Below are 19,085 nucleotides of genomic sequence, written 5' to 3' on the forward strand. Positions count from 1 at the left end.
TCCGCGTGAAAGAAACACAGCAATGCATCACAGAGAGAATTGCTTTCTCCTGTAACAAATGGTCAGCCCTAAATCTCATCATCTTCTTTGCAACAAAAAGCATGGGCACCTTTGCAAGCAGAAAAAAATCTGTATGTTCTTCAATTAGAATCACTGACCTTTTCTGAAGCATGCCTGTGCTTCTCTATAGAAATCAATGGGATAAAAGGTCACGTTGTTAAAATGTTTGAATACAACCATCTCTTTCCCAGGCAAAGGCAAATTCCTTTTCTTTTTAGTAACTAATTTATTGTACAGAATGTCAAAAATTAAAGCCATCTTTAATTTGCAATTTAAAAGTGATTAAAAAAATAAATTCTACCACTGGAAAAAAAAGAAAAAAAACTGGAAAGCTGTCATTATACATACTCTGTCATAGCCCACAGGTTCTGTTGGCTGAGTCCTTGTCACTAAGGCTATAAATGCATATGCAATAAAACAGAAAGAGCATCCTGGAGACAATGATGTTATGTCAAACCTCAACTCTCTTCTTCCCAAAGTGCCCCAAAGAAGGCAAAGGCAAGCTGTGTCTGTCAAATGTAGATGGCAGAGCCTGGTGATTACTAATCTTCCACCATCATAACCCTCCAAAGCAAACGCACATACACACAAACTCAGAGATTAAGAGCTAAGGAACAGAAGCTGAATGATGTGACTGGAATAGTCACTATTTTTGCTGAATATGAAAAAAAAATTTTGAAAGAAGAGTCTCTACCTAGATTAGAAACATTTTACTTTTCCAATTTTTTTAATTCATGAAGAGAAAGGGAAAATTCTTCAATTACCTCTTAATCCATTCATGAGGATAAAGGATGCACATATCAGTCATATAAACTGTATCATGCTTCTTAGGGCCAATACAACGAATCTTAAGACTTTCTCCAATTAGACCCACTCACCCTTTCTTAACAGGTCTGCAAAACTTCTATGTCCAGACAATCTGATTTCAAATGCTCTTGTGCCCAACAGAATTTGAGAGCAATTTACTCCAGTCTGATCTATTGTAAAGCTGCAAGAATGACATCATTAAAACCCGAGAGCAGACTGCTATCAGTGGTATAAACAACCACAAACAGCATTCTGAAGGGTGGACAAGCCTCTCAATATGCTGAGCTACAGATGCTTCCTTAGTACACCTACCCAATGCTACCCATCACCAGCAAAATTCATTTTTGGTTGAAGATTTTAAAAGACAAAGTTATTAAAAGGAACAGTTATGAAGGGCAAAGAGGATTCAAAATACACAGAGGACAAAAATCTAGAAGAAGAAAGAATCTGAGACTTATATCACAAGTCTGCTTCTGAGTACTTTTTATGGCAATTGAGAATAGACAAAATAAAGCAGTGGTCCATTTAAAGGGATAAGCCTCCTCCGTCAAGATATAAAAATCTGTTATATATCAATTATATCTCAATAAAGCTGAGGGAAACAAAGATATAAGATCTAACATACCTTATCCATTTGTCCACAGTACCCACTTTCTAACATTTACCGAATAAATATTCTATTATGCACTTATCAGCATTGTTCCACATTGCTATTTAATTAGAACAGCTATGCAAAAAGGGTTATATGGACCACAAACAGAAATTAGATACTGCCTAAAATTTTGTGGAAAAATAAGACTACTACTGGAAATATTGAAAATATATTTATCCTACTAATATGTAATTGATCTTGTACAGATTGATCTAGGGAGGACTAGCGAAAATGTTTTATTCTATGAAAATTATAAGCGCCAGATAAGTCTTCCAAAATCTTTTTTTGGGGGAGAGAGAAGGAGGGCAAAGCAGTTTTTATACATAAGAAAATGTGATTAATATCTCTATTATAAACCTGATTACTCTGGTATTATAATTATTTGAAAATTGTCAATCATCTCCATTGAACCATGAACTCCTTAAGGATAACAGCAACGGCCGTTATACTTACACTACCTGCTGGTACATCTTTCCTGAGGGTAAAGTTCTAAGATTAGGGCATAAAACAAACATTGAGTATCAGAAAAAATCATTTGGGAAGATGCCATGTTGGAGACCAATATATCAAACTTGTATTAAATTCAACAGTATTGTGTTCTCTGGTATTGGAAGAGTGCTGTTTCTTTGATTGAACCCCATATGAAACAGCTGGCTTGTGTTAAGGGGTCATGCGATATAAAAGTACCTCTCTCAACACCAGCATCACAATCACATTCAGTTTGGTGAAATACTCTCACTATGGGAAGCCTGTGGGAGCTGAAACTACCTGAGGGAACAGTACATTCTGGATTCCTATATCATGTTCACATTGGAAAAAAAGCTAAATGAATGGAATTGGGCATAAACTAATTAAATTATCTCTCTCACTTTTGATCATGTTAAAAGAGCCATGTTGCATATGCTTCAGTTTAAATGTAAGAATCTGGGGCCGGCCCCGTGGCTTAGCAGTTAAGTGCGCGCGCTCTGCTGCTGGCGGCCCAGGTTCGGATCCCGGGCGCGCACCAACGCACCGCTTCTCCAGCCATGCTGAGGCTGCGTCCCACATACAGCAACTAGAAGGATGTGCAGCTATGACACACAATTCTCTACTGGGGCTTTGGGGGAAGAAATAAAAATAAAAAATAAAAAAAAATGTAGGAATCTGACTCTACCATAAGTTCAAAAACTCATTGTTCAAAGAATGAATGAAGCAGAGATTTTGGGTGTAGCTCAAGGTCCTGAGATAAAGCCTTTAACTTTTGACACTTTACTTTGAATCCTGTCCTTTCACTGTTGATGTGTCAGACTGAAAATAAAACTGGAACTTCTGGCTTAAAAAATTATACATTCTACTTGCTTAAAGTTTAACAGCAGATGAATTAGGTCTTGAGGTTTTAAAGATATGTAGACTAGTCACAGTTAATTTGGTTATCAAAAGGTATTTACAACGGATTTACATGAAAAGCATCAACACATTTTGGGGAACACGGTTTCCATTTAAAGACCTGATAAGTGGAGAAGGAGTAAGATGCATCCTTCCGTCTTACCCTCTCCAGACTAGGGTTGGTCCCACTGCTATTGCTCAAAGACCTCTTAAAAAATACATAACAGAAACTAATTCCATATGCTCTTATCCTTGTCTTTTTTAACAGCCTTTACAATAATCCCAGTCTTAGCTAGATGACACAAACAGCTGGTTCACATTTGCATAGTCCAAGTCCCTCAGGTGGTCACTGGTAACTTCAACATTCATGCTGATAATCATTCCAGTGCTTTAGACTAGTGGATCCCAACTGATTGATGCCTATGACCCAACTCAAACCAAATAAATCAGGATCTCTGGGATATGGAGTCTGGGCATTTTTTTTTTTTTTTTTGTGAGGAAGATCAGCCCTGAACTAACATCTGCCAATCCTCCTCTTTTTGCTGAGGAAGACTGGCCCTGGGCTAACATCTGTGCCTGTCTTTTTCTACTCTATACGGGACGCCGCCACAGCATGGCTTGACAAGCAGTGCATCAGTGCGCACCAGAGATCTCAATCCCGGGCTGCTGCAGCAGAGCATGCGTGCTTAAACGCTACGCCACTGCCACCAGGCCGGCCCCCGGGCATTTGTATTTTTTAAAAAGTTCTCTAGGTGATTTCAATGCGCAGCCAGGGTAGAGAATCTCTGCTCCTCAGTTTCTTAACCATCTGAACTCCAAGAACTTTCATTATTATTCTACTTCATCCACCTCAAAGTATGGCTCTACATTAGATTTTTTTTTTTTTTTTTTTTTTGCTGAGGAAGACTTGCCCTGGGCTAACATCCATGCCCATCTTCCTCCACTTTATATGGGACGCCGCCACAGCATGGCCTGATAAGTGGCGTGTTGGTGTGCGCCTGGGATCCAAACCAGCGAACCCTGGGCTGCCGCAGCAGAACGTGCACACCCAACTGCTTGCACCACCAGGCTGGCCCCACAAGTATTTTTTTGTGTGTGAGATCAGCCCTGTGCTAACATCTGCCAATCCTCGTCTTTTTTTTTTTTTTTTTTTTTTTGCTGAGGAAGACTGGCCCTGGGCTAACATCCATGCCCATCTTCCTCCACTTTATATGGGATGCCGCCACAGCATGGCCTGCCAAGCAGTGTGTCAGTGTGCGCCTGGGATCCAACCTGGTGAACCCTGGGCCGCCGCAGCGGAGCGCGTGCACCTAACCATTTGCGCCACCGGGCCAGCCTCTACATTAAATTTTGAAGCTACTACAACTTGTTCTAACCACAAATTCCTTTCTTGGAACACAATCTCCATATTAAAACCATACTACTCCTCCTGCTGAACCTGCTGTTTGCTTTCATCTCAACATTTGTCTTTGGATCTTGCCTCTCCTCTTTCTCAGAGTACCCCTTGTCCTCTTCTGATTTCAATTGCTCCTCTACTAATGTGACCAGTCATTCTGTAATGATCTATGTAGCCCCTCAGATTTCTTCATTTCCTTGTCCTGCCTCTGTAAATACCCAACCAGTCATGAACATCAAAGCCCAGGATGTTGAGTGCATGGCTAAAGAAGTCCCAATCAATTGCCAAGAATCCTGTTCTCCTTTCACAATAGTCTGTACACAACAGTCACTGCCTCTCAGCCCCAAGAGTCAGGTCCTTGCTAAGGTGTTTATTTTTTTAATTGTGGTAAAATACACATAATAAAATTTACCATTTTAACCATTTTTACATGCACAATTCAGCGGCATTAGGTACATTCATTGTTGTGCAACTATTATCACTATCCAATTCTAGAACTATGTCATCATCCCAAACAGAAACTCTGTTAAGTTTATAAAGTACACTTCTCATTCTTTCATTCCTCACCACAAAAATTTTTCATTGGGCACTCAAATGCCTACCGAATAAAAATGAATCTCCTTAGTTCAACATTCAAGGCCCTCGATGACTTGGCCCCAACTAGCTTAATTTCTCATTATTCATGCATGCTAAACTCTAGCCAACGGGATGATTTGCCATTCCCTAAACGATGCTCCTGATACTTACTGCCTCCATCTGGAACATCCATCTTCCTCAGTGCTACCCATCCAAATGGTTTTCATCCTTTAACACTCATCTGAAATGTCTTTTCCTCCGTGAAGTCTTCTTATTGTTTTTTTCTGCATGAAGCAATCTCTCCTTCTTTTAAAGTCCCACACCACCTGTCTATAGTCTTGTGTCACATTTTATTATATATGATAGTTATTTCTTTACAGCTTATCTCACCCCGCAGGACCAGTCAACATGAGTTCAAATTCCAATTGTCATTTCTAAGTGACTCTGGACAAGTTATTTACCTCTCTAAGCCACAATTTCTTCATCTGTAAAATGGAGGTAAGAGTAAAGTATTTAGAACAGTGCCTGACTCATTAAATTAAAAAAAAATTAAATAAATGAACAATTTGTCTTTGTATCCTCCACAGAGATTAGTACAATGTTAAATACATAGTAGTGCTAAATGTTTGGCTGAATGAATAAATAAGGCTGAATGAATAAATAAGGCTGAATGAATAAATATTGGCTAAGTGGTGGTTAAAGTCAGGAATTGAGGTTTTCTTGGATCATCTGCTAACTTTTCCTTAGTTTAGTCTTTCTCTGCATTTCTGTCCTAGGCTTCAGAGGTAAGGAGCCAGAATTGGTGACAGTGGGTAAGTCAAGGTTTTTGTTTTAAATCATCAAATGCTTTTTAAGTAATCCAGCTTGGAAACTAATATGAGAAAGAGTAAAAATGAGACCCCCAATGCTCTCAGGATACGTTAATTCTTTTCTATCACTATACTTTCCAACCTATAATTATTATTTATATGACTGTATCCCCCACTAGATTACAAACCTGGAGGGCAGAGACTAACTTATTCATTCATTTAACAAATATTTATTCAGCACCTACTATACGTTAGGCACTGTTCTAAGTGCTGGGAATACAACAGTGAGCAAAGTAGAAAAAAATTCCTAGTTCTGGGAACATAGTTGATGCTTGTGTTTATGGAATAAATGAAGAGGAAATTCTAACAATATGGGAATCTTCAAAGCTCCTAGGATGTAGATTTCTGGTCTTTGCTGGTATTGTTGTTACAGAAAGAATTCACTTATATATGCACGTACACATTTCATTTTGTTTGTTCTTAGCTCTTCAGTGACTCCTAAGATTCCCCGAGAGTTATAGAGCTGTTTCATAGCACCAGGGAATCACATATTATGTATGCTTTAAGTTATAAAATGTTGCTATAAAATATAGTATACAAATGCTCTCAATCAAACCATTGCATCTGGGGAGCCAAAAACTACAAGGACTACCAAGGACTCTAACTGACCGAAATGGACATGTAAGTTTCCTCGCTGTCTTTATGACAAGAGAGTCCTGTTTAAACACTGTCTGCACAAGCCAAACCTATTATCCAAACAGGGTCATTTCAGAAAATGAAAGGAGGAACGTGTTAATAATTATACCAGAACATCAGGTAAAATCCAGGAATCCTGGCAAACCAGGACACATGGTCACCTCATTAGACTTCTTTTTTCCACTGGTTTTAGGTTGTAATTGCTTCTTGCACAGAAGACCTGCACCACCCATATCCTTCTCCATAAAATGCTAAGATTATATTTCAAGTCAAAAATAAGCTTTTCCCAAAGCAAGCCAAATTTTTATTTCCAACCCAGTAGGCATCCCATACTTTTGGGAAAGGGGCCTGTTTATGTACATAGTCCAAAATCCTGACTGAAGCACGATAAATAATGTTTTCCAATCAAACAATTAGAACTGGTTTCTCTTGGATTAAATTTCAGTAGGCTCAAAGTAATTACGTGCCAAACTGTTTTCATACAGATTTCCAAATAGAAACTCAAAGTGCAAATCCTTTAACAAGCTAAAAGTTCAGCTCAGAAAAATATATAATCTTTCTTAATCATTAAAGAATATATTTTCTAGGTTGATATATTAGATTTAAAAAATATGAAAACACAAAAGCTAGAGGATACAGAGGTCATGGTAGAATTTATTGCTCCTTCTATACCTGACTTGTGCTAAATCGATTGCACCCTGTAGGTAGATTTATAACAGTTGTAACCCAGACATTGTCTTTTTTAAAGTTGCTTAAGGAGTTATCTAAAGATGTATGGTCTTTCAAAACCCAGGCTAAACTTTTGGTGGGTACAGAAGTAATCATTCCATTACAGTTTTAGGGAAAAACAAGATTGCATGATACTATACGGTGAGACTCTTATTGTACACTTGATTGCATCAAAATGTTCATACATCTCAGATTTTCTAAAATGATATTAACTATTCAATTAGTTTTAAAGAGACTTTCTGGTTTAAAATGTCTGTCTACTAAAGAATACACATGCAATATAACATCCAATTTTCTAATCTTAGAAAAAAGTGTAATGCTATGGTATATATAATGAAAGATTACTTAAGGCTATTTCTTTTCCTTTACAACTTAAATCACATGATAAATACATATATATTTGACTCTATGAACTGACTTCTTTATCAACTAAATATTAGAACATCTATTAGATGCACAGGAATATACTTAGAACTTACCTAAAATGACAGAGCCTCAAACAGACCTCAAAAACAATTTCTTCAAAGCACAATTCCATGATCACATATTTAAAACTCAATAGGCCGGCCTGGTGGCTTAGTGGTTAAGTGTGCGCGCTCTGCTACTGGCGGCCCGGGTTCAGATCCCGGGCGGCGCACCAACGCACCACTTCTCCGGCCATGCTGAGGCCGCGTCCCACATACAGCAACTAGAAGGATGTGCAACTATGACATACAACTATCTACTGGGGCTTTGGGGAAAAAAAAAAAAGGAGGAGGATTGGCAACAGATGTTAGCTCAGAGGTGGTTTTCCTCAGCAAAAAGAGAAGGATTAGCACGGATGTTAGCTCAGGGCTGATCTTCCTCACAAAAAAAAAAAAAAAAAAAAACTCAAGATATTATTCATTCTAAAATCTGCAAAGACACAACAATCCTCCAATTTAAGAAAACCACTGTCTAAAACCACATGTAATGCATATGCCATGTTTTTGAGATACTACAGAGGGAGTTGCTGACACAGATGGATAATATATTAAGTTGAAATCAAATAGTAACTTGAGATCCTTTTAATCTCACTATTTTGTGTTTTAGGTAGTAAGTTTTCTTATTTTTCAGAAGGAAATTGAGGAAAAAAATTTTTTTGCTTTGGCTACAACAAATATATTTGTATTAAAAAGCACAGGACATAGAAAACTTCCTATTATGATACTGAAAGAATCAGCAAAGACAAAGCATTTGTGTAAATAGGGATTTCTTACATTTCCATGTAATAGCTGTTCTAAAACACAAATTTTTGGTATTCTTTACTCCAAACTAAATCATGCCTTCTAAAAAGTCTTTATAATCCTATAGCAGTTATAGGTTTCATTCCTTTCTATGTTAAGAAGATGCAGCGTTTTCCAAAAGGCATTGCCACTGGAAAACACCTTTTTTTCCTGTGTATCATTTTACATGTAGCTAAAAATTATACAACACAAAACAAGAATATTGAGGTTTACATTTGAAAGATTTTTCCATCTGTAGCCAGCTAATTACTGTGAAAGCAACAGGTGTCAATTTTTTAACCTGAAGGTAAAAAATTAAATAAGAAAGTAAAACATTTAAGTAAACAGTATACCAGAGGGTTCCACGAATATTTTATGGCACAGGCTTTATTTTTTATTTTTATTTTTTTGTGAGGAAGACCAGCCCTGAGCTAACATCCAATGCCAATCCTCCTCTTTTTTTGCTGAGGGAGACTGGCCCTGGGCTAACATCCGTGCTCATCTTCCTCCACTTTATATGGGACGCTGCCACAGCATGGCTTAACAAGCGGTGCGTGCCCGGGATCCGAACTGGAGAACCCCGGGCCGCCAAAGCAGAACGCACCTAACCGGTTGCGCCACCGGGCTGGCCCCAGCAAAGGCTTTATTTAAACATTCATGAACAATTCTGGAGAGAGGAATTTCATAGAAACATTCTGCTAACTAATGAAATGGGCTGAAATCAGTTACCAACGTTATCATACCACCTATGCCACTCATGGTTTTAAACCCTAACTATGGTAACCTTTCCTCTGCTCTGCAAGTATTCAAAATAATAATGAATCAAGGATCTCCCAGACTCAATTAAATTATAGTCAGTAATAGTAAATGATTGAGAACTCGTAGCGCATAGAAGCAAACATATGGGGCTGGCCCCATGGCTTAGCGGTTAAGTGCGCATGCTCTGCTACTGGCGGCCTGGGTTCAGATCCCGGGCGCGCACCGACGCACCGCTTCTCCGGCCATGCTGAGGCCGCGTCCCACATACAGCAACCAGAAGGATGTGCAACTATGACATACAACTATCTACTGGGGCTTTGGGGAAGAAAAAATAAAAAAGGAGGAGGACTGGCAATAGATGTTAGCTCAGAGCTGGTCTTCCTCAGCAAAAAGAGGAGGATTAGCATGGATGATAGCTCAGGGCTGATCTCCCTCATCAAAAAAAAAAAAGAAGCAAACTTATGGTTTTTACAGGAATGACAAACCCAAGTACACAAAATTAGTGCCTGATATAAACAATTCATGCTTGAACTATAAGACAAGACAGAAAATGGATATAATGAATTAGCTAAGTGTTCAGTGAAGAGAATCTAAATATATTTGGCATTTATAAAATATACCCATATTCACCAATTATCTTATCTGAAAACATTCTTTCCCTACAGATGGCCTATGTGCAATAAAAGGTTAAGTCAGCAGATCTGGGCTGCCCAAACCCTACACATTCTAGAAGACTTTAGGACTAGCCCCTGGCCAGCTCCTGAGAAATAACCTTTGAAACCTTGCGATATCCTGCCTCATAAGAGTGTCTTAGTATACCTGGGGTTTTGGCCACACCAGATGGTGACCTTCCCTCGTTGACATTTGTCTGTGTTGTTATACTTCGTCACTGCGAGAATTAAGTACTATCTGTACAGTTCCACTCAGAGAGGACAACTGGATCTTTGCACCTGGTTTCTCCTGGACTCTGCCTTATGCACCTTTTTCCTTTGCTGATTTTAATCTTTATCCTTTTGCTGTAATAAACTGTAGCCGTCAGTAGAACAGCTTTCCTGGGTCCTATGAGTCCTTTCAGTGAATCACCAAACCTGAACGTGATCTTGGGGACCCCGATACAGCCTATAATTCAGTAAAGTTCTTATTTAATAAAGAGGATTTCTTCTAATTTCAAGGTTAGTCAGCAACTTCATTTCCACTGAGGCAGAAATAGTTATTACACACTCATAGGAATACCTTCCAGTACATGGATTCCCTTCTCACCAATTAAAAGGATAAAGAAGGTGACTCCTGGACAGGTATAGGAAGTTACTTCTGCTGAATGAAACAAGTACTGCCCCACTCCTACCAGCTCCCTCCTTTTCTTCAACAAGGACCCAGGTAATCTTTAGAAAATCTATGAAATGGAATCATTAATGCTTTCTCCTCAGTTGCTACTACTGACCTATAGTTGAGGAGAAAAGAACTTTCTCAATTCTTCTATCCTTAGCTTAATTTTGTACTTTTTAAAAAAGGATGTATCAGAACCATCTGGCCTGGCCCAAGAACTCTGGTATACAAAGAGACTCTTATTAGCCAGGGGCTGGTCAAGGGCCAGTCCTTTCTTTGGAATGTACAGGGTTGGAGAACCCAAGTCCATTAAGTTAACCCTTACTGCACAAAGGAATTAATTCCATAAAGGATTCATGGGTTAAATTATCACCAAGGATTACAGCATTCAAGAGCTCTTGGTTTGTCAGATCAAACCTCCTAGCAGTATTGATCAGTGACAATTCTATCACCTTATAAGGTGTCCCAATTCCCTAGTCAGCTTAGCCTTTCTCTTTCCCTTTGGGGAGCTCTTAATTGCTCCCAGTTACTAAAGAAATTATCAAAGATAATTGTCTAATATGCAATTACCTACCACCTGTGTAAGAATGAAATTTTAGTTTATTTCACTGCTGAATCAGAGAAAGTATCCTGCTATTATATTGGTTTCCATTCCGAGTCACAAGGCCTAGTGTTAATAAAAAGCCTGGAGTGAATAAACTGCACTATTGTGAGCTCACCAAATTCAATGATTTAGGATTCTCTGTCTTTCACTTAAAGCTTTTCCAAGTTAAATGCAGAATGGTAAATGGTGACACTTTGCCTAGAAATGTCAGACGGACTAACCTATGTCCTAATTTTTTTCATGCACAATCCCAGGAGCTATTACCAGGCATTATTTTACAGTTTATTATTATCCATGATACCTAACATACTATTTTTACACATTAACAATAGTAATAACAGAATGTTAAAGCCTCTATCCTAAGAGAATCATATAGGTAGTGTTGAAGTCAAGATTATAGAGTCAGTATACTGCCTGAAATTGAACCTCAATCCCAACACTTACTAGCTCTGCGATCTTGGTCAAGTTTTTTATCTTTTGTGCTTCAATTTTCTCTTCTGTAAAATAAGAATAATCAGAATACCTTCCCCAGATGAGTGTTATGGGGATTAAATAAACTCATATGTGTAAAGAACTTAGAATTGTGCCTGGCATCTGATAAAAAACTTACGTAAGTAATGGCTATTACCATCAACACCACCATTATTCCAAGGAACTTGGGACATTTAACTTGAATTATCTCTTCAATTTTCACCTTACCCAAAGTAGTAGAAATAAGGGGAGTATTATCCTCTTGACTGACAGGCAGTTGTATAGTGACAAGAGCACTTTATTGAGTTCCACTACAACACAGCTCCCTCACTCATTTCATCTGCAAAATGGGGATGGCAATCACCTATCTCATAAGGCTATGTGGGATTTAAGTAAAATATCTGTTCAGAAGTCCTGTTTTGTGGTTATAACCACTCAGGATATATTGATAATATTGCACTCTGTCAGATACTTGGGATTTCAAAATTACCTGGTTCCAGGTACTCAATCATTTCTGCAAGGATGAGATTTAATATACTTCAAGGCATGAACCCCAAAAGGTGCTAGAACAAATTAATACAAAATTGTCTCCTTCTTTCACATTCCCTGGTTAGGATACATTTCTTCAAAATAGTCAATGTGTGGTGGTTGGAGTATGTCGAGGGCAGAGAGTACCTGAGAAAAGGAAGAAAAAAAAGTCAAATTTAGAGAACAAAAAGGAAACAAAATATGAAATAAATGCAAGTAAATACTATTAACTTTTAAATGATTTAAGGCTTAGTTACAATTGTCCACTGAGATCAACTAAATTTATAAGTCAATAAATATAGTCCTAAACATTAAGATGGGTTTGTAAACTTACTATTTAAAAGACAGTTCTACCTAAACCAAAATGAGAGCGGCAATTGGGTTATACTACATGCTACCAGAACCCCTGCACAGGAGAGAGTATTGGAAAGAAATGCTCCATTTTTAACAATCAGTGTTGCTCTAAGAGCACAAGGAGCCACACGTACCATTCATTCCTTTATCTCTCTGTTCAAAAAATGTTTATGAAGTATGTTCTCCCTGGCAGGCTCTTGGGTTATACTGATATACAAAACTGATATCATCCTTGCTCTCATGACTAGGGGAAAGGAAGGCATTAAACAAATAAACAATTACACAAATATATAATTATGACATTGATTATTATGAAGGGAAAAGTAAAGAGGAGTGGGAAGAAAAATCTTCTCTGAAGTAACACTACTCTAAGAGTTGAAGGCTGAATAGGAGTTGGTCAGACAATGAGTAGGCAATGTAAAGGAACCGAGGCAAGAAAGAACCAGGCAGATTCTAGAAACAGAAATGTCAGTGCTTATGGAACATAGTGGGTGGGAAGAAAATAGAGTGGGATAAAATAGAAGAGGAAGACAGGGAATATATTGCACAAAATCTCTTTAAATTATGTTAAGCATTTTGGATTCTAGTCTACGTAAAAAAAAGAAGTCACTAGGGTGGGAAAAAAGACTTTAAGGCATCTGGAATTCAAGTCCTTTATAAAAGGAGCATACTACTAATGTAACTTCTACCATCGCAACATAACAAACAGGCCTACTTCCCCTACCAGCCGTCTAAGCTACTGGTAAATCCCATCCATGCTGTCACACCCAAGAATTTGAACCTATCTTGCTAATGAGAAATACCAGGCTCAAAGGATAAGGAAAAAGTTGTTTAACAGGAAATAAACTGTGTGGTACAAGTTCAAATTTTCTGATCTTTAGCTTAGAATTTTTAAGAAAAAACTTTTATTATGGAGAACTTCAAACATATAAAAGTGGGCAGAACAGTATAAAGAATAAAGAATACTCATGTAATCCATACCTGGCCTTAGTAGTTATCTATACATTCCTGTTTCATCTATACCCTCCACTCTCCCTATATAATTTTGAAGCAAATACCAGACTTATTTCAGCCATACATCAGTAAATATCTCTAAAAGATAAAAACTTTTAAAAAACAGTTATTAGATATAAAACTTTAAAGTTTTTTAATACCATCAAATATCCAGTGCTCAAATTTCTAATTTAAAAAAAAAAAGTTTGTTAGTCTAAATATTATGGTTGATTTATGTCTTTTAAGTTTTAACCTATAGATTTCTCCTCCATCTCTTTTTCTTTTCCCCTTGCAATTTACATGTGGAAGAAACCTTGTTCATTTTAAAGGTTTTTTCAGCCAAGCATTTGTCACCTTAAAATTTTAAATTAAACTAAAACCTCTTGTAATGAGAAAGCCTTTACTCACATTAAAACCAGTTAAACACAAAGGTTTTAAAATAGTTTAGATGTTTTATAAAGACTATCTATCTTTCCTTCCTGAATTAAAATGCTTATACTTAGAATCTTGGCATAAATGGAAAATAAGAGATTTTCCAGTTTCCTCAAAGAGTAATTTTTATCATATGAAAGATAAGTTATTTCATTTGTATATTTTTAAAAACCTGTAATTAGCTAGTGCCACAAATTCACATAAATTCATTTCTCATTATGTGACAGAACAATTTTTAACATGAATATTTGATGCTTGAGGAAGGCAGTTAGAAATTAGTGTTTTACTTGACATCTTTCGGACTCTAAACTCTGTATCTGAACAACATACATCCTGTCTTGGAGGAAAACAGAATGCAATGAATGACAGCGTCCATTAGACAAAGCTATTTTACACTTCAAATCTATCTGCTATAATTAGAGGTTATCTAGAGGCAAGTGACAACCACACATTTTAAACCTTGATAGAGAAGAATGAGGCTTTCTTACTCCAAATTTGATGAGGCTTTTCATAGAAAAGCCATATGAAACAGGCTTAGACATTTGCACCAAAGCATTTAGCTGTGATTCTTAGCTTCCAAGGTACAATATTTTAAACTCTGCCTGGAATTTTTTAAACCCCTGTTGTTTTATACTCCTGTTCTTTCTACTTCAAGATGTTTATCAGAAGATGGCATTCCACCGTGTTTCTAGGTGGCAAAAACAGTGCTTAGACCGATAAAAATGATTCAGGAATCTTAGAAGTGATGTAAATGAGTAAGTGAGAAGGAATAGCAGCAGTTTCAAACCCTAGACTTCATGCCTGACTCCCTATTTAAATAGCCCGAGAGTCCCCCTATAACCCCACTATTATTTGTGGGAATAAAAGTGTGTGAGATTAACCTTATGATGTAAATAGGAGGACGCTTGTAAAGACTCTGACTTGTAAAGAGTCAAAGTATCCCAAAATACCACCAACTCTTCAAAGGATCTCAAATACAAAAAAAGTAAGCAGACTTGTCTAATTAAAAAATGAACTAAAGCTACATCCTTAAATAATGGTCATTGCCAAACACTGTTCAGCACATTTCTCATATCTTTTAAGAATTGGACAAAAGCTCATTATAGTAGCTGCTTTTTAGAATTTTAACCTCTGCGATGTTAGAAAACCCCCTATAAATTGGTTACCTGATGATTAAATGGCTTAGTTTCTTTAGTCAGCCTTTTATCAATAAAAGAATTTGCCATGAATAATATCAATCCTAAATATAAAGACTAGAAATTTAACTGTTCACAGAATCCAGTTAAATCCCATGTTTAGCAAAGGAGCTACCCCCTCCCATTCTCTCACCCCCCAATAGATTATAAGTTCTTTAAGGTAGACACTATGTTATTACTATTGTTTTTTATAGAGTTGTAATATATAGTAAAGTACACAAATCCTAAGTGTATAATTTGATTAATTTTTACACGAAGTGCATAATATGATGAATTTTGACTCCATGGCTAAAATCTAAATTAAAAAAATTAAGCATTTCAACATCCCAGAAGGCCTCCTTGCGCCTTTCCAGTTAAAACCCATCCCTGCTCAGAGGTCACCACTGTCCTCATTTCCATCACTATAGATTCGTTTCGCCTGTCCTTGAACTTTATACAAATTAAATCATAAAGAGTGAAGTCTTTTGTGTATGGCTTCTTTCATTTACTGTTATGCCTGTGAGATTCATCCATGTTGATGGATCTGTGGTTCATCCTTTTTATTGATGTGTAGTATACCATTATATGAATGGAATATAACATAATTTACTTAAACAGAGTACTGTTGGCAGACATTTGGGTTGTTTCCAAAATTTCTAGGTATTAGGAATAAAGCTGCTACGAACATTCTTGTACATGTCTTTTGGTGGATATATAGAGTCATTTGTCTTGAGTATACCAAGGAGTAGAACTGCTGGGTCATTGGGTAGGTATATATTCAGCTTTAGTAGAAACTGCCAGTTTTCTTAAGTGGTTTTACAAATTTACACTCTGATTAGCAATGGTAAGAATTTCAGTGGATTCACATTCTTGCCCAAACTGAGTAGTTTTGTCAGTCTTTCTGATTTCAGCCATTCTGGTGGGTATACAGTAGTATCTCATTGCAGTTTTAATTTACATTTCTCTGATGACTAACAATTTGAAGCACTTTGTTATATGCTTATTAGCCATTTGGTTATCCTCTTTTGTGAAATTCTTGAGTAAGTCTTTTACTGATGGACAAACTTTTTTTTTTTTTTGAGGAAGACTGGCCCTGCGCTAACATCTGTTATCAATTTTCCTTTTTTTTTTCCCCCTTTTTTTCCTCCCCAAAGCCCCAGTACATAGTTGTGTATCACAGTTGTAGAGCTGTAGCTCTTCTATATGGGGCGCCACCTCAGCATGGCTTGATGAGCAGTGAGTAGGTCTGCACCCAGGATGTGAACCCCGGCCCACTGCCGAAGCAGAGTGCGCGAACTTAACCGCTGCACCACCAGGCTGGCCCCTTGATGGGCAAAAGTTCTTGATTTGTAGAAGCTCTTCATAAGATATATGATGTTTAGATACAGAATTTACAGTCTCAAAAATGTCAAGTAAAATATTTATTTCTAGGGCCAGCCTCAGTGGCCTAGTGATTAAGTTCGGTGTGCTCTGCTTCAGCGGCTGGGGTTTGGTTCCCAGGCGCAGACCTACTCTGCTGGTCAGTGGCCATGCTGTGGTGGTGGCCCACAAACAAAATAGAGGAAGATTTGCAACAGATGTTAGCTCAGGGTAAATCTTCCTCAAGCAAAAAGAGGGAGACTGGTGATGGATGTTAGGTCAGGGTGAATCTTTCTCAGCTAAAAAAAAAATAATAATTTTTAGTGGTCTTCCTCAAATGCTAAATATTTATTTAAAAAACTGTGCTATCACATAATATATTCTGGAAGCAAGTTTTTTTTTTTTATTCTTTTTTTTTTTTTTTTGTGAGGAAGACTAGCCCTGAGCTAACATCTGATGCCAATCCTCCCCTTTTTTCTTGAAGAAGATTGGCCCTGGGCTAACATCTGTGCTCATCTTCCCCTACTTTTTATATGTGACGCCGCCATGGCATGGCGTGACAAGCGGTGCATTAGTGCTTGCCCTGGATCCAAACCTTCGAATCCTGGGCCGCCACAGCGGAGTGCGAGCACTTAACCGCTGTACCCACCAGGCCAGCCCCTGGAAGCAAGTTTTTTGTTGGATATATGTCTGAGGTCTGTCTTTTCATTCTCTTTTGATGAGCATTAATTCTTACTGTTAATGGTATCCAGTTTAACAATTTTTTTTTAATGGCCAATGCTTTACTTGTCCAGTTAAAAAAATCTTTGCTTATCTCAAAGTCATGAAGATATTTTCCTATGTTTTATTCTAGAAGCTTTATTATTTTACCTTTCACCTTTAAGTCTATGATCCATTTTGAATTAATTTATGTACATGTTGTGAAGTACGGTTTTTTCATATGAATACCTAACTGATTCCTGTTTACTGAAATGGCCATCCATTCCCCACTGGATTGCAGTGGTGCCTCTCTTGTAAATCAGGTGAACATATATGTGTATATCAGTTTACAGACTTCCTATTCTGTTCCATTAATCTGTCTATCCTTGTGCTGCCACGATTACTGTAGCTTCATATGTCTCAATACCTGGAAGTGCGAATCTCCAACTTTGTTTGCCTTCTTCAAGATTCTCTTGAGTATTTTAGATCTAAACTTTTCTATTTCCATAAACTTTAGAATATCTGTCAATTTCTACAGACACATACAAAACCCTTCTGGGATTTTGATTGGGAATACATTGAATATAATCCACTGAAAAGTAATCTACTTCACAGCATCCTTAGACGTTTCATACTCTTTAGCAGTAGAACTATTAGCATTAACACTATCTGCAGCTACACAGCATGTCTGCATTAAGAGAAGGGTCACAAGTGCATAGGTGAGCGAAGTAGAAAATATTTTGCCAGATTTTATAATAGCTCAGATTCTGACTAGACACTAGTGATAAGCTAAACAACATCAATCTTGAGAAAGTTAAACCCATTTCTATTTTCCCTAAGTTACTACATCAAGGTGACCTGTCCTTTAAGATAAGGAACAACCTGTCCTGTAAGGAAAAAAATGTATAAATATGTATGTGTGTATATGTATATGTGTGTGTCTATCTCAATCAGTCAGATCACTTGAAGTCAATGAATTTGATACAGCGACTTTGAAGGTTCTGTTCAAATGAAAATCCAAAGCCTCCCAGGGCTTTGTAGCTATTCTCTGACACATAAAAAGCCACCCAAAATTAAAATCCAACCTTCCTACAACAGCCAGGTTAATCTTCCTAAATGCCATTTTCATCATGACATTCCTTTCTTCTCTTTCTATTCAATCAAATCTTAATCTCAAAAGGCTCATCTTAAGGTTTGCCTTCTCCGTGTTTAAAACATCATTGAGCTTCTAAGTCCACAACAATTTCTCTCTTTTCCTTAATATTATGGTACTTGTCTGCCAGCATTCACCAGAGAAGCTTTAAAAAAACAGATACCTGGGGGCTGGCCCGGTGGCGCAGCGGCTAGGTGCGCGTGCTCTGCTGCGGCGGCCCAGGGTTCGCCGGTTCGGATCCCGGGCGCGCATCGACACACCGCTTGGCAAGCCATGCTGTGGCGGCATCCCATATAAAGTGGAGGAAGATGGGCGTGGATGTTAGCCCAGGGCCAGTCTTCCTCAGCAAAAAAAGAGGAGGATTGGCAGATGTTAGCTCAGGGCTGATCTTCCTCACAAAAAAAAACAAAAACCAAAACAGATACCTGGGCCTCAACCCCAGACATTCCACTTTAGTAGGTCTGGGATGAAACTCATGAATCTGCACTTTTTTTTTTTTTTTTTGGTGAGGAAGATTGTCCCTGAGCTAACACCTGTGCCAGTCTTCCTCTATTTTGTATGTGGGATGCTGCTACAGTATGGCTTGATGAGTGGTGTATAGGTCTGCACCCAGGATTCAAACCCACAAACCCAGGCCGTCGAAGCAGAGCGCGTAAACTTAACAACTATGCCACAGGGCTGGCCCCTGCCTGCACTTTTAAGGCTCACCTGGTGATTCTAACATACTTCTAGGTTTGGTTGCCCAGCTTTTTCCTAGGCACAGAACACAGACTGTCCTGTACTACTGTTTAACCATGCAGGCAGTCTTCCCAAAGCCCCGTTATCACAGTATTTATCACACTACTAAACTCCCTGAGGGTAGAAACTCCTTGAAGCTAATGTAGTTTAGGGATATAGG

The 19,085-nt window shown here is 37.9% G+C and overlaps 1 protein-coding gene across 2 annotated transcripts in view; it reads right to left on the minus strand.

Annotated features, from left to right (window-relative positions):
* The window catches only part of NLK (nemo like kinase), a 165,609-nt gene that overhangs the window by 45,779 nt on the left and 100,745 nt on the right, over positions 1-19,085 (minus strand). For both annotated transcript variants that reach the window (XM_087440756.1, XM_004433395.3), the window contains exon 3: positions 12,114-12,169. In XM_087440756.1, the coding sequence (XP_087296882.1) occupies positions 12,114-12,169 (56 nt within the window). The remainder of the gene's footprint in view (positions 1-12,113; positions 12,170-19,085) is intronic.

The sequence above is a fragment of the Ceratotherium simum genome, chromosome 16 (assembly GCF_057802395.1).
Source record: "Ceratotherium simum simum isolate JZ-2026a chromosome 16, ASM5780239v1, whole genome shotgun sequence".
Classification (NCBI taxonomy): Eukaryota; Metazoa; Chordata; class Mammalia; order Perissodactyla; family Rhinocerotidae; genus Ceratotherium; species Ceratotherium simum.